Source organism: Oncorhynchus gorbuscha, linkage group LG08 (assembly GCF_021184085.1).
Source record: "Oncorhynchus gorbuscha isolate QuinsamMale2020 ecotype Even-year linkage group LG08, OgorEven_v1.0, whole genome shotgun sequence".
NCBI lineage: Eukaryota > Metazoa > Chordata > Actinopteri > Salmoniformes > Salmonidae > Oncorhynchus > Oncorhynchus gorbuscha.
Window position 1 is genome coordinate 76465159 of NC_060180.1, and position 23290 is coordinate 76488448.

General features: G+C 47.5%; 1 protein-coding gene across 1 annotated transcript in view; it reads right to left on the reverse strand.

The window, feature by feature from the left end:
- Positions 1-23290, reverse strand: part of LOC124040701 (piezo-type mechanosensitive ion channel component 2-like) — a 202099-nt gene that overhangs the window by 122542 nt on the left and 56267 nt on the right. The window contains exons 12-20 of the mRNA XM_046357776.1: positions 20121-20351; positions 19273-19402; positions 18337-18524; positions 15807-15955; positions 14249-14422; positions 10033-10074; positions 6637-6902; positions 851-1011; positions 314-490 (exon numbers count right to left, since the gene is read on the reverse strand). Coding sequence (XP_046213732.1) covers positions 314-490; positions 851-1011; positions 6637-6902; positions 10033-10074; positions 14249-14422; positions 15807-15955; positions 18337-18524; positions 19273-19402; positions 20121-20351 — 1518 coding nt within the window. The remainder of the gene's footprint in view (positions 1-313; positions 491-850; positions 1012-6636; positions 6903-10032; positions 10075-14248; positions 14423-15806; positions 15956-18336; positions 18525-19272; positions 19403-20120; positions 20352-23290) is intronic.

Below are 23290 nucleotides of genomic sequence, written 5' to 3' on the forward strand. Positions count from 1 at the left end.
CACCGACCCACCCACCCACCCACCCACCCACCCACCCAACCAACCAACCAACCCACTCACTCATCCACCAACCAACCCACCCACCGACCTACTGTCCCACCGATTCACCAACCCACTCACTCACTCACCCACCAACCAACCCACCCACCCACCCACCGACCCACCGACCAACCCACCGACCCACCGACCTACCCACCCACCGACCAACCCACCCACCGACTTACTGACCCACCGACCCACCGACCCACCGACCCACCGGCCAACCCACCAACACACCCACCGACCCACCGACCCACCAACCCACCCTACTCACCATGGAGCAGTTCTTGGAGTAAGAGGCAGGTTGTATAGATTCCAGCTGGTACGACATCTTACAGACGATGATAACACAGGTCCAGACTGTACAGATACTGGAGGCCAGGGGTCTGAACTGACCGAAGGGTAGAGCGAAGGCCCAGCACGCGAGGAACACGTAGTTGAACAAGGACACCTGCCAGAGAGGAGAAACAGTTAGAGCGAAGGCCCAGCACGCCAGGAACACGTAGTTGAACAAGGACACCTGCCAGAGAGGAGAAACAGTTAGAGCGAAGGCCCAGCACGCCAGGAACACGTAGTTGAACAAGGACACCTGCCAGAGACATAACACATCAACCTCCAGGATTACCTAGGCTTCAGCTCAGTGAGCGAACACAGTCTTGTGACATGCAGGAAATGTCACTTTTTAACACCTGACTGTATGTTGCTCCAATAGGCCAGGTTTTCCTCTGGAAACAAAAAATAGTTTCTCATCTACAGGGACTTCCGGGTTAACTAAAGGATAAATGAATCAACAAAATAGTAACAGTGTTACCTCCTTGACAGAGACCAGTATGATGCACGAGGAGACGATCTTGACGATGTGCATCTCTAGGAGCCACCAGATGAAGAGCTGCAGCTTGTGGAAATATTCCAGGAACTTGAGGAACAGCACAGTCAGACGGTCCACCACCAGGGGCCACTTATTCATTAGGTCTGACAGGAACAGGACGAGACAGGAAGCAATCAGTCAGTCACTCAGTCAGTCAGTCAGTCAGTCAGACAGTCCACCACCAGGGGCCACTTATTCATTAGGTCTGACAGGAACAGGACGAGACAGGAAGCAATCTGTCAGTCATTCAGTCAGTCAGTCAGTCAGTCAGTCAGTCAGCCAGTCAGTCAGTCAGACGGTCCATCACCAGGGGCCACTTATTCTTTAGGTCTGACAGGAACAGGACGAGACAGGAAGCAATCAGTCAGCCAGTCAGTCAGTCAGTCAGACGGTCCACCACCAGGGGCCACTTATTCTTTAGGTCTGACAGGAACAGGACGAGACAGGAAGCAATCAGTCAGCCAGTCAGTCAGTCAGTCAGTCAGACGGTCCATCACCAGGGGCCACTTATTCATTAGGTCTGACAGGAACAGGACGAGACAGGAAGCAATCAGTCAGCCAGTCAGTCAGACGGTCCACCACCAGGGGCCACTTATTCATTAGGTCTGACAGGAACAGGACGAGACAGGAAGCAATCAGTCAGCCAGTCAGTCAGACGGTCCACCACCAGGGGCCACTTATTCATTAGGTCTGACAGGAACAGGACGAGACAGGAAGTAATCAGTCAGCCAGTCAGTCAGACGGTCCACCACCAGGGGCCACTTATTCATTAGGTCTGACAGGAACAGGACGAGACAGGAAGCAATCAGTCAGCCAGTCAGTCAGTCAGTCAGACGGTCCATCACCAGGGGCCACTTATTCATTAGGTCTGACAGGAACAGGACGAGACAGGAAGTAATCAGTCAGCCAGTCAGTCAGTCAGCCAGTCAGTCAGACGGTCCACCACCAGGGGCCACTTATTCATTAGGTCTGACAGGAACAGGACGAGACAGGAAGTAATCAGTCAGCCAGTCAGTCAGTCAGCCAGTCAGTCAGACGGTCCACCACCAGGGGCCAATTATTCATTAGGTCTGACAGGAACAGGACGAGACAGGAAGTAATCAGTCAGCCAGTCAGTCAGTCAGTCAGACGGTCCATCACCAGGGGCCACTTATTCATTAGGTCTGACAGGAACAGGACGAGACAGGAAGCAATCAGTCAGCCAGTCAGTCAGACGGTCCACCACCAGGGGCCACTTATTCATTAGGTCTGACAGGAACAGGACGAGACAGGAAGTAATCAGTCAGCCAGTCAGTCAGTCAGCCAGTCAGTCAGACGGTCCACCACCAGGGGCCACTTATTCATTAGGTCTGACAGGAACAGGACGAGACAGGAAGTAATCAGTCAGCCAGTCAGTCAGACGGTCCACCACCAGGGGACACTTATTCATTAGGTCTGACAGGAACAGGACGAGACAGGAAGTAATCAGTCAGCCAGTCAGTCAGTCAGACGGTCCACCACCAGGGGCCACTTATTCTTTAGGTCTGACAGGAACAGGACGAGACAGGAAGCAATCAGTCAGCCAGCCAGTCAGTCAGCCAGTCAGTCAGACGGTCCACCACCAGGGGCCACTTATTCTTTAGGTCTGACAGGAACAGGATGAGACAGGAAGCAATCAGTCAGCCAGTCAGTCAGTCAGTCAGCCAATAGTCAGCCAGTCAGATGGTCCACCACCAGGGGCCACTTATTCTTTAGGTCTGACAGGAACAGGACGAGACAGGAAGCAATCAGTCAGTCAGCCAGTCAGTCAGACGGTCCACCACCAGGGGCCACTTATTCATTAGGTCTGACATGAACAGGACGAGACAGGAAGCAATCAGTCAGCCAGTCAGTCAGTCAGACGGTCCACCACCAGGGGCCACTTATTCTTTAGGTCTGACAGGAACGGGACGAGACAGGAAGCAATCAGTCAGCCAGCCAGTCAGTCAGCCAGTCAGTCCGGTCCACCACCAGGGGCCACTTATTCTTTAGGTCTGACAGGAACAGGATGAGACAGGAAGCAATCAGTCAGCCAGTCAGTCAGTCAGTCAGCCAATAGTCAGCCAGTCAGATGGTCCACCACCAGGGGCCACTTATTCTTTAGGTCTGACAGGAACAGGACGAGACAGGAAGCAATCAGTCAGCCAGCCAGTCAGTCAGTCAGACGGTCCACCACCAGGGGCCACTTATTCTTTAGGTCTGACAGGAACAGGACGAGACAGGAAGCAATCAGTCAGCCAGCCAGTCAGTCAGCCAGTCAGTCAGACGGTCCACCACCAGGGGCCACTTATTCTTTAGGTCTGACAGGAACAGGATGAGACAGGAAGCAATCAGTCAGCCAGTCAGTCAGTCAGTCAGCCAATAGTCAGCCAGTCAGATGGTCCACCACCAGGGGCCACTTATTCTTTAGGTCTGACAGGAACAGGATGAGACATGAAGCAATCAGTCAGCCAGTCAGTCAACCAATCAGTCAGCCAATAGTCAGCCAGTCAGTCAATCAAATCAAATTCAAATCAAATGTATTTATAAAACCCCCAAACAGCAAGAAATGCAGGTGTAGAAGCACGGTGGCTAGGAAAAACTCCCTAGAAAGGCCAAAACCTAGGAAGAAACCTAGAGAGGAACCAGGCTATGTGGGGTGGCCAGTCCTCTTCTGGCTGTGCCGGGTGGAGATTATAACAGAACATGGCCAAGATGTTCAAATGTTCATAAATGACCAGCATGGTCAAATAATAATAATCACAGTAGTTGTCGAGGGTGCAACAGGTCAGCACCTGTAAATGTCAGTTGGTTTTTTATAGCCGATCACTCAGAGTATCTCTACCGCTCCTGCTGTCTCTAGAGAGTTGAAAACAGCAGGTCTGGGACAGATTTTTTTATATTTTTTTATTTCACCTTTATTTAACCAGGTAGGCTAGTTGAGAACAAGTTCTCATTTGCAACTGCGACCTGGCCAAGATAAAGCATAGCAGTGTGAACAGACAACACAGAGTTACACATGGAATAAACAATTAACAAGTCAATAACACAGTAGAAAAAAAATGGGCAGTCTATATACAATGTGTGCAAAAGGCATGAGAAGGTAGGCGAATAATACAGTTTTGCAGATTAACACTGGAGTGATAAATGATCAGATGGTCATGTACAGGTAGAGATATTGGTGTGCAAAAGAGCAGAAAAATAAATAAATAAAAACAGTATAAAAACAGTATGGGAATGAGGTAGGTGAAAATGGGTGGGCTATTTTCCTATAGACTATGTACAGCTGCAGCGATCGGTTAGCTGCTCGGATAGCTGATGTTTGAAGTTGGTGAGGGAGATAAAAGTCTCCAACTTCAGCGATTTTTGCAATTCGTTCCAGTCACAGGCAGCAGAGTACTGGAACGAAAGGCGGCCAAATGATGTGTTGGCTTTAGGGATGATCAGTGAGATACACCTGCTGGAGCGCGTGCTACGGATGGGTGTTGCCATCGTGACCAGTGAACTGAGATAAGGCGGAGCTTTACCTAGCATGGACTTGTAGATGACCTGGAGCCAGTGGGTCTGGCGACGAATATGTAGTGAGGGCCAGCCGACTAGAGCATAAAAGTCGCAGTGGTGGGTGGTATAAGGTGCTTTAGTGACAAAACGGATGGCACCGTGATAAACTGCATCCAGTTTGCTGAGTAGAGTGTTGGAAGCCATTTTGTAGATGACATCGCCGAAGTCGAGGATCGGTAGGATAGTCAGTTTTACTAGGGTAAGCTTGGCAGCGTGAGTGAAGGAGGCTTTGTTGCGGAATAGAAAGCCGACTCTTGATTTGATTTTCGATTGGAGATGTTTGATATGAGTCTGGAAGGAGAGTTTGCCAGTCAATTAGTCAGTCGGCCAGCCAGCTGGCCAGTCAGTCAGCCGGTCCGCCAGACAGCCAGTCAGTCAGTCCAGGAAGCACCCATGTTTATATATTGAACAGAACATAGTGGCGCTGTCTCCAAATACACCTAATCCATTATAGTAAAGGCTGAAGGCTAATCAGAAATGACCCCATATAGCAGACTACCTTTGGCAACTGTAAGATCTGGTCAACATGTATGGCATGAGAAAGAACATGTTCTGTGTTCCTGAGGTACTCTATATTCTATGTTCTATGTTCTGTGTACCTGAGGTAGTCTGTTCTATGTTCTATGTTCTGTGTTCCTGAGGTAGTCTGTTCTATATTATATGTTCCATGTTCTGTGTACCTGAGGTAGTCTGTTCTATATTCTATTTTCTGTGTACCTGAGGTAGTCTGTTCTATATTCTCTGTTCTGTGTACCTGAGATAGTCTGTTCTATATTCTATTTTCTGTGTACCTGAGGTAGTCTGTTCTATATTCTATTTTCTGTGTACCTGAGGTAGTCTGTTCTATATTCTCTGTTCTGTGTTCCTGAGGTAGTCTGTTCTATATTCTATTTTCCATGTTCTGTGTACCTGAGGTAGTCTGTTCTATATTCTATTTTCTGTGTACCTGAGGTAGTCTGTTCTATATTCTCTGTTCTGTGTTCCTGAGGTAGTCTGTTCTATATTCTCTGTGTTCTGTATACCTGAGGTAGTGTGTTCTGTATACCTGAGGTAGTGTGTTCTGTATACCTGAGGTAGTGTGTTCTGTATACCTGAGGTAGTGTGTTCTGTATACCTGAGGTAGTGTGTTCTGTATACCTGAGGTAGTGTGTTCTGTATACCTGAGGTAGTCTGTTCTATATTCTCTGTGTTCTGTATACCTGAGGTAGTGTGTTCTGTATACCTGAGGTAGTGTGTTCTGTATACCTGAGGTAGTGTGTTCTGTATACCTGAGGTAGTCTGTTCTATATTCTATTTTCTGTGTACCTGAGGTAGTCTGTTCTATATTCTCTGTTCTGTGTTCCTGAGGTAGTCTGTTCTATATTCTCTGTGTTCTGTATACCTGAGGTAGTGTGTTCTGTATACCTGAGGTAGTGTGTTCTGTATACCTGAGGTAGTGTGTTCTATATTGTCTGTGTTCTGTATACCTGAGGTAGTGTGTGCTGTATACCTGAGGTAGTGTGTTCTGTATACCTAAGGTAGTGTGTTCTGTATACCTGAGGTAGTGTGTTCTGTATACCTGAGGTAGTGTGTGCTGTATACCTGAGGTAGTGTGTTCTGTATACCTACGGTAGTGTGTGCTGTATACCTGAGGTAGTGTGTTCTGTATACCTGAGGTAGTGTGTTCTGTATACCTGAGGTAGTGTGTTCTGTATACCTAAGGTAGTGTGTTCTGTATACCTGAGGTAGTGTGTTCTGTATACCTGAGGTAGTGTGTTCTGTATACCTGAGGTAGTGTGTTCTGTATACCTGAGGTAGTGTGTTCTGTATACCTGAGGTAGTGTGTTCTACATTCTATGTTCTGTGTTCTGTATACCTGAGGTAGTGTGTTCTACATTCTATGTTCTGTGTTCTGTATACCTGAGGTAGTGTGTTCTACATTCTATGTTCTGTGTTCTGTATACCTGAGGTAGTGTGTTCTACATTCTATGTTCTGTGTTCTGTATACCGGAGGTAGTGTGTTCTGTATACCTGAGGTAGTGTGTTCTGTATACCTGAGGTAGTGTGTTCTGTATACCTGAGGTAGTGTGTTCTGTATACCTGAGGTAGTGTGTTCTGTATACCTGAGGTAGTGTGTTCTGTATACCTGAGGTAGTGTGTTCTATATACCTGAGGTAGTGTGTTCTGTATACCTGAGGTAGTGTGTTCTGTGGAGGGCTCTGGCTCAGTTCCCACACTACAGTCGCCACTCTTCCCCGGCCCTGAACTGGATTTGGACTCAAAAGACTTGTTGAACGACCGACACGGGTCTATAGACTGACAGAGTCCTCCTTTCTGCTTCATCCCTCCATTCTTCTCCTTCATCAGGTTTCTCTCCTTCTCGTCCTCCTCCCGTATCACTCCTTCTCCTGAATAGAGCATGGTGATGTCAGCCAGGCTTCCATCCTGGTGTACCAATCTGGGGCGGGAGACGGTGTTTAGATTCACAACGACACACACACACACACACACACACACACACACACACACACACACACACACACACACACACACACACACACACACACACACACACACACACACACACACACACACACACACACACACACACACACACACACACACACACAGTATCAAGCAGATGTTAGGATGGGAGTAACAGCCGTGTGTACATGGCCACAAACAGCAGAGCAGAATTAAACAGCATCGTGTTCAATATAAAGCAATAAGCACATTCCTGTCATACTTCAAAATAAAAGTCAGTTTTACACTCTGGCATACTTCAAAAATAAAAGTCAGTTTTACACTCTGGCATACTTCAAAATAAAAGTCAGTTTTACACTCTGGCATACTTCAAAGTAAAAGTCAGTTTTACACTCTGGCATACTTCAAAATAAAAGTAAGTTTTACACTCTGGCATACTTAAAAAATGAAAGTCAGTTTTACACTCTGGCATACTTCAAAATAAAAGTCAGTTTTACACTCTGGCATACTTAAAAAATGAAAGTCAGTTTTACACTCTGGCATACTTCAAAATGAAAGTCAGTTTTACACTCTGGCATACTTCAAAATAAAAGTCAGTTTTACACTCTGGCATACTTCAAAATGAAAGTCAGTTTTACACTCTGGCATACTTCAGTTTCTTCTTCTCTCAATATAGATCAATGGTAATAGGAGAGAAGAGAGGGAGACACCTGGGCTGCACATGAAATGGCACCCTACCCCTGACACACTGCACTACGTTTCACCAGAGCACTATGTGGGCCCTGGTCTAAAGTAGTGCCCTACCCCTATGGGCCCTGGTCTAAAGTAGTGCCCTATCCCTATGGGCCCTGGTCTGAAGTAGTGCACTACCCCTATGGGCCCTGGTCTATTGTAGTGCACTACCCTATGGGCCCTGGTCTATTGTAGTGCACTACCCCTATGGGCCCTGGTCTATTGTAGTGCACTACCCTATGGGCCCTGGTCTATTGTAGTGCACTACCCCTATGGGCTCTGGTCTATTGTAGTGCACTACCCCTATGGGCCCTGGTCTATTGTAGTGCGCTAATATAGTATAGGGAGCCACTTGGGAAGCAACTCTATCTCCCTCAGTCTCAGGCAATGTGTCATAGTATCGGAGATTAGAGGTCAGCGTTGGCTTGCAGGTCAGGGCAAGCATTTAATTTCTCATTGGAGATTCAGACTTACTTGCTCTGTGGAGGAAAACATTTTTCCTTGATGCTGCTCAGACAACAACAATGTTACAGAGAGAGAACGATAAACACAGGAGAGAGAGAGAAAGCAAAGAGATTGTCAACAAACAGTTGATTGACAGACACAGTGTAGGTCACAGATCATTAGGTTGGTGCTAACATGCTACTACAGGCCACAGAAGACCAGGGGAACAGTTTCAAGGAAAGGATTTGGTTTTTGAAGAGGAACGTTCTACAAGAGAAGGGCGAGTCATGGAGTGTTTTAATACTAATTTTCAGGAGAGTAGAAAATAAAATATGAGGCAAGGCTTTCAGACAATAACAGATTGCAAAAGACCCGGCCGTGAGCTGCCCAGTGACGCAGAACTCCCAAACGAGCTAAATGCCTTTTATGCTTGATTCGTGGAATATAACACTGTGCCTTGCGTGAGGGCTCCTGTTATTTTCAGATGACTGTTACCTCACTCTCCATGACCGATGTGAGAAAAACATTTAAACAGGTTAACAATCACAAGGCCAGAATACCAGGGCGCTTTGCGATCAAGGGTGGTGCAGTTGCCATACCAGGCGGTGATGCAGCCAGTCAAGATGCTCTCGACGGTGCAGCTGGAGAACTTGCATGGAGGTTAACAGTGGTTTTACTTGCATGGAGGTTAACAGTGGTTTTAGAGTAGGTTGGCTTAGAGGTTTAACAGTGTTTTTTTCAGGTAGAGTAGGTTGGCTTTGAGATTAACAGTCATTTTTCAGGTAGAGTAGGTTGGCTTGGAGGTTAACAGTGGTTTTTCAGGTAGAGTAGGTTGGCTTGGAGGTTAACAGTGGTTTTTCAGGTAGAGTAGGTTGGCTCTGAGGTTAACAGTGTTTTTTTTAGGAGAGTAGATTGGCTTTGAAGTTAATAGTGTTTTTTTAGGAGAGTAGGTTGGCTTTGAGGTTAACAGTGGTTTTACAGGTAGAGTAGGTTGGCTTTGAGGTTAACAGTGGTTTTACAGGTAGAGTAGGTTGGCTTTGAGGTTAACAGTGGTTTTACAGGTAGAGTAGGTTGTCTTTGAGATTAACGGTGGTTTTTGTGTGTACCAACAGGGAAAGACTGTAGATAGGGCTGTGGGACAAGGCTGTAGGACAGGGCTGTGGGAAAGGTCTGTAGGACAGGGCTATGGGACAGGGCTGTGGGACAGGGCTGTGGGACAGGGCTGTGGGACAGGGCTGTGGGACAGGGCTGTAGGACAAGGCTGTAGGACAGGGCTATAGGAAAGGGCTGTAGGACAAGGCTGTAGGACAGGGCTATAGGAAAGGGCTGTAGGACCAAACCGCTTCAGAGGGAAGGTAGGTACCAGGGCAGGGAAAGACAGGGCTGTGGGACAGGGCTGTTGGACAGGGCTGTAGGACAGGGCTATTCAGATGCTAGGGGGCTGGAGGTATAGAGGATGAGAGAAGAAGAGATGATGGAGAGGAGAAGTTGACTGAGGAAGAGGAAGGTAAATAAAACTAATAGTGGGGATGAGGATGGAGGGAGGGAAACGTGAGAGGGAGAGAGGGATGGTGGACGGAGGGAACGTGGGAGGGAGGGAAGGATGATGGAGGGAGGGAGGGAACGTGGGAGGGAGAGAGGGATGGTGGACGGAGGGAACGTGGGAGGGAGGGATGATTGAGGGAGGGAACTTGGGAGGGAGAGAAGGATGATGGAGGGAGGGAGGGATGATGGAGGGAGGGAGGGAACATGGGAGGGATGGAGGGATGATGGAGGGATGATGAGGGAGGGAGGGAATCTGGGAAGGCGAAAGGGATGATGGAGGGAGGGAGCGTGGGAGGGATGATGGAGGGAGGGAGGGAGGGAATGTGGGAGCGAGGGAAGGATGATGTTGGGAGGGAGGGAACAGAAAGCAGGCAGTTACCCACCTATTCATAATCAGATACACACGGCCATTGACTTTAGCATTACTGTATGAGGAGAGGTAGGAATGGAGAGATGACCGAGGAGGAGGAGAGATGACCGAGGAGGAGGAGAGATGACCGAGGAGGAGGAGAGATGATCGAGGAAGAGGAGAGATGACCGAGGAGGAGGAGAGATGACCGAGGAGGAGGAGAGATGACCGAGGAGGAGGAGAGATGACCGAGGAGGAGAGATGACATATGGCAGTAGATTAGAAAGACAAGGGAAGCAGAAAAGAGGACGGATGATAATCAAGTAGGAAATGGATGACAAAACCAATAGACCAGACCACCACACAGACCACTACACAGACCACCACACAGACCACCACACATACCACCACACAGACCACTACACAGACCACCACACAGACCACTACACATACTACCACACATACCACTACACAGACCACCACACAGACTACCACACATACCACCACACATACCACCACACAGACCACTACACAGACCACTACACAGACCACTACACAGACCACCACACATACCACTACACAGACCACCACACAGACTACCACACATACCACCACACAGACCACCACACAGACTACCACACAGACCACCACACATACCACCACACATACCACTACACAGACCACTACACAGACCACTACACAGACCACTACACAGACCACCACACAGACCACCACACAGACCACTACACAGACCACCACACATACCACTACACAGACCACCACACAGACTACCACACAGACCACCACAAAGACTACCACACAGACCACCACACATACCACCACACAGACCACCACACAGACCACCACACAGACCACAACACAGACCACTACACAGACCAATACACAGACCAATACACAGACTACCACACAGAACACAACAAAGACCACTACACAGACCACTACACAGACCAATACACAGACTACCACACAGACCACTACACAGACTACCACACAGACCACTACACAGACCACGACACAGACCACTACACAGACCACGACACAGACCACTACACAGACCACTACACAGACCACCACACAGAACACTACACAGACTACCACACAGACTACCACACAGACCACTACACAGAACACAACAAAGACCACTACACAGACTATCACACAGAACACAAAGGCCACTACACAGACTACCACACATACCACTACACAGACCACCACACAGACTACCACACATACCACCACACATACCACCACACAGACCACTACACAGACCACTACACAGACCACTACACAGACCACCACACATACCACTACACAGACCACCACACAGACTACCACACATACCACCACACAGACCACCACACAGACTACCACACAGACCACCACACATACCACCACACATACCACTACACAGACCACTACACAGACCACTACACAGACCACTACACAGACCACCACACAGACCACCACACAGACCACTACACAGACCACCACACATACCACTACACAGACCACCACACAGACTACCACACAGACCACCACAAAGACTACCACACAGACCACCACACATACCACCACACAGACCACCACACAGACCACCACACAGACCACAACACAGACCACTACACAGACCAATACACAGACCAATACACAGACTACCACACAGAACACAACAAAGACCACTACACAGACCACTACACAGACCAATACACAGACTACCACACAGACCACTACACAGACTACCACACAGACCACTACACAGACCACTACACAGACCACGACACAGACCACTACACAGACCACTACACAGACCACCACACAGAACACTACACAGACTACCACACAGACTACCACACAGACCACTACACAGAACACAACAAAGACCACTACACAGACTATCACACAGAACACAAAGGCCACTACACAGACTACCACGCAGACCACTACACAGACCACCACACAGACCAATACACAGACTAACACACAGACTACCACACAGACCACTACACAGACTAACACACAGACTACCACACAGACCACTACACAGACTATCACACAGAACACAACAAAGACCACTACACAGACTACCACGCAGACCACTACACAGACTACCACACAGACCAATACACAGACTACCACACAGACTACTACATAGACTACCACACAGACCACCACACAGACTACCACACAGACTACTACACAGACTACCATACAGCCCACTACACAGACTATCACACAGAACACAACAAAGACAACTACACAGACTACCACGCAGACCACTACACAGACTACCACACAGACCAATACACAGACTACCACACAGACTACCACACAGACTACCACACAGACCACCACACAGACTACCACACAGACCATTACACAGACTACCACACAGACTACTACACAGACCACTACACAGACTACTACACAGACCACCACACAGACCACTACACAGACTACCACACAGACAGACCACTACACAGACTACTACACAGACTACCACACATACCACTACACAGACTACCACACAGACCACTACACAGACTACCACACAGACTACTACACAGACCACTACACAGACCACTACAGAGAACACCACACAGACTACTACACAGACCACTACACAGACCACCACACAGACTACCACTAGACAGACCACTACACAGACCACCACTACACAGACCACTACACAGACCACCACTACACAGACTACCACACAGACTACCACACAGACAGACCACTACACAGACTACCACACATACCACTACACAGACTACCACACAGACCACTACACAGACCACCACACAGACTACTACACAGACCACTACACAGACCACCACACAGACTACCACTACACAGACTACCACACAGACCACTACACAGACCACCACTACACAGGCCACTACACAGACCACCACTACACAGACTACTACACAGATCACTACACAGACTACCACACAGACCACCACTACACAGACCACTACACAGACCACCACTACACACAGACCACCACTACACAGACCACTGCACAGACCACCACCACACAGACCACCACTACACAGACCACCACGACACCGACCACCACTACACAGACAACGACACAGACCACTACACAGACTACCACCACACAGACCACTACACAGACTACCACCACACAGACCACTACACAGACCACCACCACACAGACCACCACACAGACCACTACACAGACTACCACCACACAGACCACTACACAGACTACCACTACACAGACTACCACTACACAGACTACCACTACACAGACTACCACTACACAGACCACCACTACACAGACTACCACCACACAGACCACCACTACACAGACCACTACACAGACTACCACCACACAGACCACCACCACACAGACCACCACTACGCAGACTACCACCACACAGACCACCACTACACGGACTACCACCACACAGACAACTACACAGACTACCACTACACAGACCACCACTACACAGACTACCACTACACAGACCACCACTACACGGACTACCACCACACAGACAACTACACAGACTACCACTACACAGACCACTACACAGACTACCACCACACAGACCACTACACAGACTACCACCACACAGACCACTACACAGACTACCACCACACAGACCACTACACAGACCACCACTACACAGACTACCACCACACAGACCACTACACAGACTACCACCACACAGACCACTACACAGACTACCACTACACAGACTACCACTATACAGACCACCACTACACAGACTACCACTACACAGACTACCACCACACAGACTACCACTACACAGACCACTACACAGACCACTATACAGACCACCACACAGACCACCCAGTTAATCCCAGGACATAAACATGTCAAAATGAGTTGAACTATTTCTGGGCTCAGAGCCAGTCACCCAGCTCACCTTTAGATTCTGCCACAAACTCATGTTAGCACCCCAAACTAATGCCCAGGCTTTAGCTCAGTGGGTTAACCTAGTCTAGAGCAGTATCAGGGTTCAACCCCCAGTCAGCTCATCTGTAGATGGTGCTGAAACTCATGTTAGCTCCCCAAACTAATGCCAAGGCTTTAGCTCAGGTGGTTCAAAACCCCTGGTCTGTCACTCAGTCTCACCTGTAGATGGTGCTGAGACTCATGTTATCTCCCTGTACTGACAACTAGTCCTACACTTTAGCTCAGTGGGCTAACACAGTCAGTCACTCATCCTCACCTGTAGATGGTGCTGTCCTGTTTTTGGGACACATCCTTCAGGTCTGTGAGCAGCAGGAAGTGGTCGTGGAAGTAGTGAAGGTGAAGGATACACACCAGGAGGAAGGAGGTGGGGATGAAGATACGTGTGAAGAGCATCGATACGGAGAACTGTTCTAGCCCCAGGTCCTTCAGTCTGGAGAGAGAGGAAGGCGGGGGAGATGGGGGAGAGAGGAGGGGGGAGAGAGAGGAGGGGAGAGACAGAGACCATACATCATATCTAAACACCAGGTCCTTCAGTCTGGAGACAGACCACATCACATCTCAACCCGAGGTCCTTCAGTCTGGAGACACACCACACCATACATCACATCTCAACCCGAGGTCCTTCATTCAGGAGACAGACCACATCACATCTCAACCCGAGGTCCTTCATTCAGGAGACAGACCACACCATACATCACATCTCAACCCGAGGTCCTTCATTCAGGAGACAGACCACACCATATCTCAACCCCAGGTCCTTCAGCCAGGAGACAGACCACACCATACATCACATCTCAACCCCAGGTCCTTCAGCCAGGAGACACACCACACCATACATCACATCTCAACCCCAGGTCCTTCATTCAGGAGACAGACCACACCATACATCACATCTCAACCCGAGGTCCTTCATTCAGGAGACAGACCACACCATATCTCAACCCCAGGTCCTTCAGCCAGGAGACAGACCACACCATATCTCAACCCCAGGTCCTTCAGCCAGGAGACAGACCACACCATATCTCAACCCCAGGTCCTTCAGCCAGGAGACAGACCACACCATACATCACATCTCTCACTAATGCAGGACTAATTGTATAGAGAAATATAGGTGTCTGAGCATTGCAAAATGTTCTCTTTAGCAATTTTGTGAACTTTAGGGTCAAAGGTCAGGGGTCAGGACTCACTTCTCTTTGCTCATGCCAGTCATGTTAAACCAGAAGGGTAGGGAGGGTCAGGGGTCAGGGGTTAGGACTCACTTCTCTTTGCTCATGCCAGTCATGTTAGACCAGAAGGGTAGGGAGGGTCAGGGGTCAGGGCTCACTTCTCTTTGCTCATGCCAGTCATGTTAGACCCGAAGGGTAGGGAGGGTCAGGGGTCAGGGGTCAGGACTCACTTCTCTTTGCTCATGCCAGTCATGTTAGACCAGAAGGGTAGGGAGGGTCAGGGGTCAGGGGTTAGGACTCACTTCTCTTTGCTCATGCCAGTCATGTTAGACCAGAAGGGTAGGGAGGGTCAGGGGTCAGGGCTCACTTCTCTTTGCTCATGCCAGTCATGTTAGACCCGAAGGGTAGGGAGGGTCAGGGGTCAGGGGTCAGGACTCACTTCTCTTTGCTCATGCCAGTCATGTCAGACCAGAAGGGTAGGGAGGGTCAGGGGTCAGGACTCACTTCTCTTCGCTCATGCCAGTCATGTTAGACCAGAAGGGTAGGGAGGGTCAGGGGTTAGGGGTCAGGGGTCAGGACTCACTTCTCTTTGCTCATGCCAGTCATGTTAGACCAGAAGGGTAGAGAGGGTCAGGGGTCAGGACTCACTTCTCTTTGCTCATGCCAGTCATGTTAGACCAGAAGGGTAGAGAAGTCTCAAACTGGAAGGTGTAGACCAGGACGAGGACCAGCATGGTGTAGACCACCACAGACATCCAGAAGTACTTCAGGATCCTCCTCCAGTACTCATAGTGCACCTGGAGACAACACACACACACACACACACACACACACACACACACACACACACACACACACACACACACACACACACACACACACACACACACACACACACACACACACACACACACACACACACACACACACACACACACACACACACACCAGGTTGGTTTAAATGTTTCACTGTGTTGTTTGCCCAGACACATGTGTAACATCCTGTGTATACAATATGGAACAGCCTTCATTTCTCAGAACAAGAATAGACTGACGAGTTTCAGAAGAAAAGTCTTTGTTTCTGGCCATTTTGAGCCTGTAATCGAACCCACAAATACTGATGCACCGGATACTCAACTAGACTAAAGAAGGCCAGTTTAATTGCTTCTTTAAATCATCACAACAGTTTTCAGCTGTGCTAACATAATTGCAAAAGGATTTTCTAATGATCAATTAGCCTTTTTAAAATGATAAACTTGGATGAGCTAACACAACGTGCCATTGGAACACAGGAGTGATGGTTGCTGATAATGGGCCTCTGTACTTGGATGAGCTAACACAACGTGCCATTGTAACACAGGAGTGATGGTTGCTGATAATGGGCCTCTGTACTTGGATTAGCTAACACAACGTGCCATTGGAACACAGGAGTGATGGTTGCTGATAATGGGCCTCTGTACACCTATGTAGATATTCAATTAAAAATCAGCCGTTTCCAGCTACAATAGTCATTTACAACATTAATAATGTCTACATTGTATTTCTGATCAATTTGATGTTATTTTAATGGACAAAAAAATGGGCTTTTCTTTCAAAAACAAGGACATTTACAAGTGACCCCTAACCTTTGAATGGTAGTGTGTGTGTGTGTGTGTGTGTGTGTGTGTGTGTGTGTGTGTGTGTGTGTGTGTGTGTGTGTGTGTGTGTGTGTGTGTGTGTGTGTGTGTGTGTGTGTGTGTGTGTGTGTGTGTGTGTGTGTGTGTGTGTGTGTGTGTGTGTGTGTGTGTGTGTGTGTGTGTGTGTGTCAAATCAAATTGTATTTGTCACATACACATGGTTAGCAGATGTTAATGCGAGTGTAGCGAAATGCTTGTGCTTCTAGTTCCGACAATGCAGTGATAACCAACAAGTAATCGAACTAACAATTCCAAAACTACTGTCTTATACACAGTGTAAGGGGATAAAGAATATGTACATAAAGATATATGAATGAGTGATGGGACAGAGCGGCATAGGCAAGATACAGTAGATGGTATCGAGTACAGTATATACATATGAGATGAGTATGTAAACAAAGTGTCATAGTTAAAGTGGCTAGTGATACATGTATTACATAAGGATGCAGTCGATGATATAGAGTACAGTATATACATATGCATATGAGATGAATAATGTAGGGTAAGTAACATTATATTAGGTAGCATTGTTTAAAGTGGCTAGTGATATATTTTACATAATGTCCCATCAATTCCCATTATTAAAGTGGCTGGAGTTGAGTCAGTGTGTTGGCAGCAGCCACTCAATGTTAGTGGTGGCTGTTTAACAGTCTGATGTCCTTGAGATAGAAGCTGTTTTTCAGTCTCTCGGTCCCAGCTTTGATGCACCTGTACTGACCTCGCCTTCTGGATGATAGCGGGGTGAACAGGCAGTGGCTCGGGTGGTTGTTGTCCTTGATGATCTTTATGGCCTTCCTTTAACATCGGGTGGTGTAGGTGTCCTGGAGGGCAGGTAGTTTGCCCCCGTTGATGCGTTGTGCAGACCTCACTACCCTCTGGAGAGCCTTACGGTTGAGGGCGGAGCAGTTGCCGTACCAGGCGGTGATACAGCCCGACAGGATGCTCTCGATTGTGCATCTGTAGAAGTTTGTGAGTGCTTTTGGTGACAAGCCGAATTTCTTCAGCCTCCTGAGGTTGAAGAGGTGCTGCTGCGCCATCTTCACGACGCTGTCTGTGTGGGTGGACCAATTCAGTTTGTCTGTGATGTGTATGCCGAGGAACTTAAAACTTACTACCCTCTCCACTACTGTTCCATCAATGTGGATAGGGGGGTGTTCCCTCTGCTGTTTCCTGAAGTCCACGATCATCTCCTTAGTTTTGTTGACGTTGAGTGTGAGGTTATTTTCCTGACACCACACTCCGAGGGCCCTCACCTCCTCCCTGTAGGCCGTCTCGTCATTGTTGGTAATCAAGCCTACGTGTGTGTGTGTGTGTGTGTGTGTGTGTGTGTGTGTGTGTGTGTGTGTGTGTGTGTGTGTGTGTGTGTGTGTGTGTGTGTGTGTGTGTGTGTGTGTGTGTGTGTGTGTGTGTGTGTGTGTGTGTGTGTGTGTGTGTGTGTGTGTGTGTGTGTGTGTGTGTGTGTGTGTGTGTGTGTGTGTGTGTGTGTGTGTGTGTGTGTGTACCTGATAGAGCGCCACACAGAAGAGGAAGAGCATCATGTAGATGATCTTATACATGACCATGCGTCCCTCGAAGCTGACGAAGAAGAACATTCCTCCACAGATATAGATCCAGTATTTCACCAGCATCTCCATCACCATGTTCCCCAGAACCTGCATGATGTCCTGCTCCCCTCCTTCCTCATCCTCCTCTTCCTCTATAAACAAGGTACCAGACAGGAGATACTGGGTAAGTGGTCCTACATGATGAATTGTACGTAAATGATAGCCGTGTGGATAACAGGATATTGTATGTAAATGATAGCAGTGTGGACAACAGGACGTAAATGATAGCAGGGTGGACAACAGGATGTAAATTATAGCAGTGTGGACAACAGGATGTAAATTATAGCAGTGTGGACAACAGGATGTAAATTATAGCAGTGTGGACAACAGGATGTAAATGACAGCCGTGTGGACAACAGGATATTGTGTGTAAATGATAGCAGTGTGGACAACAGGATGTGAATGATAGCAGGGTGGATAACAGGATGTAAATGATAGCAGTGTGGACAACAGGATGTAAATGATAGCAGTGTGGACAACAGGATGTAAATGATAGCAGTGTGGACAACAGGATGTAAATGATAGCCGTGTGGACAACAGGATGTAAATGATAGCCGTGTGGACAACAGGATGTAAATGATAGCAGTGTGGACAACAGGATGTAAATGATAGCAGTGTGGATAACAGGATATTGTAGCATTTGCTGTAATGTCATTCCTGTGATAACGTTGCCTGAGACCTGAAGACTTGTGTTAGCCCGCTGTGCTAATGCCCAGGCTTCAGCTCAGCGGGCTAACACAGTTTTGTGGCATGCAGGAAACCCAGGTTTGAACCCAGTCGGTCACACGTGATAAAAACAGTATGTTGTTGAGCAGCTGTGAAATTGGTTCTGACCCTTCTTCTTCTTCTTGGGTTGGTTATCCACACGTACATCAGTTAGTACAGCAGCCTCCTCTCTCTGCTCCTCCTGTCTCTCTGTCAGAGTCTGTATCAGCAACAGCCAAAAGCTCAACAGGCATAGGATCTAGATACAGACAACAGACATCATTACTGACACAGGAAGTACAGACAACAGACATCATTACAGACACAGGAAGTATAGACAACAGACATCATTGCAGACACAGGAAGTACAGACAACAGAGATCATTACTAACACAGGAAGTACAGACATCAGACATCATCACTGGCACAGGAAGTACAGACAACAGACATCATTGCAGACACAGGAAGTACAGACAACAGACATCATTATAGACACAGGAAGTATAGACAACAGACATCATTACAGACACAGGAAGTACAGACAACAGCACTGAGATAAAATAGGATCAAGAGAGACTGTCACATAAATGTCATTTTAGAAAGAGACCTGATTTATCCAAGATAGCAGCGGTTTCACATCCTCAGCAGTTAGACATATCAGTTCTGTCTCTACCCGTTTACTCAGAACAGTTCTGTCTCTACCCGTTTACTCAGAACAGTTCTGTCTCTACCCCGTTTACTCAGAACAGTTCTGTCTCTACCCCGTTTACTCAGAACAGTTCTGTCTCTACCCCGTTTACTCAGAACAGTTCTGTCTCTACCCGTTTACTCAGAACAGTTCTGTCTCTACCCGTTTACTCAGAACAGTTCTGTCTCTACCCCGTTTACTCAGAACAGTTCTGTCTCTACCCCGTTTACTCAGAACAGTTCTGTCTCTACCCCGTTTACTCAGAACAGTTCTGTCTCTACCCGTTTACCTTGGAACCCAGCTGTCTGAAGGGCACGTCCTTCTTGAGGAAGAGTCCAGGCACGGGCTCCAGCAGCTCAAAGCACCAGATGTACTGCAGCACAATGAGCAGGTTCCCGTAGAGCACCATGAAGGGAGAGGTTAGCATGGTGTAACGACGACGGTCCCTCACCATCCACAACATGCACGACCACATCAGGAACACAAACGTCAGCCAGCTAACATACGTGATGCTCCACGCCTGGGGAGGGAGAGACAGAAAGAGAGAGAGGGGGGGGGGGGTAACAGAGAGAAGATCCAGATCTCAGGGAATTAGATCAAAGTTCTCAATTGGTACAAAATATATACTGTACACACTACAAGTACTGAGGTTTAAAAATAAGCTCAACTGGACACCTTAATGAGGCAGTGAATGAACTGAGAGAGAAAGCATGCAGGGCATTCTACGCCATTATAAACATAATTAAAATTGAAATACCTATTAAAATTTGGCTAAAACTAATTGAATATGTCATTGAACCAATTGCACTTTAAGGCAGCGAGGTGTGGGGTCCACTTGCAAAACAAGATTTCACCAAATGGGACAAACACCCCATTGAAACCCTGCATGCAGAGTTCTGTAAGATTCTCCTACATGTCCAGAGGAAAACTACAAACAATGTATGCAGGGCAGAATTAGGCCAATATCCACTAATAATAAAAACTCAAAAAAGAGAAATTCAGTTTTGGAAACTACAGTGACCCCCTCTCATATCATTACCAAGCCCTGCAATGCCAAGAGCTGGGCAAAGAAAAGAGTCCCCTCATCCAGCTGGTCCTGGGGCTGAGTTCACAAACCTGTTCTACTAACACACTGAAGCCTCAGTCCCCTCATCCAGCTGGTCCTTGGGCTGAGTTCACTAACCTGTTCTACTAACACACTGAAGCCTCAGTCCCCTCATCCAGCTGGTCCTTGGGCTGAGTTCACAAACCTGTTCTACTAACACACTGAAGCCTCAGTCCCCTCATCCAGCTGGTCCTTGGGCTGAGTTCACTAACCTGTTCTACTAACACACTGCAGCCTCAGTCCCCTCATCCAGACGGTCCTGGGGCTGAGTTCACTAACCTGTTCTACTAACACACTGAAGCCTCAGTCCCCTCATCCAGCTGGTCCTGAGTTCACAAACCTGTTCTACTAACACACTGAAGCCTCAGTCCCCTCATCCAGCTGGTCCTGGGGCTGAGTTCACAAACCTGTTCTACTAACACACTGAAGCCTCAGGACCCTCATCCAGCTGGTCCTGAGTTCACAAACCTGTTCTACTAACACACTGAAGCCTCAGTCCCCTCATCCAGCTGGTCCTGAGTTCACAAACCTGTTCTACTAACACACTGAAGCCTCAGTTCCCTCATCCAGCTGGTCCTGGGGCTGAGTTCACAAACCTGTTCTACTAACACACTGCAGCCTCAGTCCCCTCATCCAGCTGGTCCTGGGGCTGAGTTCACTAACCTGTTCTACTAACACACTGAAGCCTCAGTCCCCTCATCTAGCTGGTCCTGGGGCTGAGTTCACTAACCTGTTCGTTCTACTAACACACTGAAGCCTCAGTCCCCTCATCCAGCTGGTCCTGGGGCTGAGTTCACAAACCTGTTCTACTAACACACTGAAGCCTCAGGACCAGAACAACCAATCAATCAGGATAAACCACATTACAACACAGTCAAAACAAAACTATGTAGCTTATTGGGAAACACAAGCCCAAACAGAATATCAGAATAACAGGCTATCAACAGAAGCCTTGCCATTGAGAAGGGTAGACACAGGAAAACCTGGCTCCCTGTAGAGGAAAGGCTGTGCAACCACTGCACCACAGCAGAACCTGAGACAGAGCTGCATTTCCTGACAATTAGAGTGTCATTTCCCCAAATTTGAAACCCTTATTCAAGGTTTCAAATACCTCTCTGATGAGGATAGACTACACATCCTGTTGGGGGAGGATGCAGAGAGCTGTGGGTTGGCAGCGCACTACATTTCTGCCTGCCATAAGATGAGGGACAGTGTCTGACAGACCAATCAAACTGCACATGTCCTCTACTGTATACTTATGGTTATTGTTGAATGTATGGCTTCTGACTGGTACTGTACTTCCATCCATGTTTTAAACTGGGACCTTCAGATGAGTTTTGTGAGGCATGTGGGAGTCCGAGAGCAAAACATGACGTGTTCGTCAGAGTCTCATATTTCCGTAATAGTTTCTAGCCCAAATGGTTTGGATGCTACAGACATTTGAGAGAAGACCGATTTTTTGGGGGATGTCTCCTGGTCTGACAAATAATTAATTAAATAATTAGTTACAATAAATTTAGAACACAAAATGTTCACCTGAAAGCTTTTGGAGAAATATTTGAGGGAATCCTATTTTAGTCATAAAAAGATACTAAAAATAAATAAAATAAATCATTTGATGAAGAAAACCTGCAGAGAGCCTTTCCAACTGACAATAAGATACTCATATGTTGTAGAAAACCTGCAGAGAGCCTTTCCAACTGACAATAAGATACTCATATGTTGTAGAAAACCTGCAGAGAGCCTTTCCAACTGACAATAAGATACTCGTATGATGTAGAAAACCTGCAGAGAGCCTTTCCAACTGACAATAAGATACTCATATGATGTAGAAAACCTGCAGAGAGCCTTTCCAACTGACAATAAGATACTCATATGATGTAGAACACCTGCAGAGAGCCTTTCCAACTGACAATAAGATACTCATATGATGTAGAAAACCTGCAGAGAGCCTTTCCAACTGACAATAAGATACTCATATGATGTAGAAAACCTGCAGAGAGCCTTTCCAACTGACAATAAGATACTCATATGATGTAGAAAACCTGCAGAGAGCCTTTCCAACTGACAATAAGATACTCATATGTTGTAGAAAACCTGCAGAGAGCCTTTCCAACTGACAATAAGATACTCATATGATGCAGAGAGCCTTTCCAACTGACAATAAGATACTCATATGATGTAGAAAACCTGCAGAGAGCCTTTCCAACTGACAATAAGATACTCATATGATGCAGAAAACCTGCAGAGAGCCTTTCCAACTGACAATAAGATACTCATATGATGTAGAACACCTGCAGAGAGCCTTACCAACTGACAATCTCTTGTCAGTTGAAAATAAAAGATAAACTCTA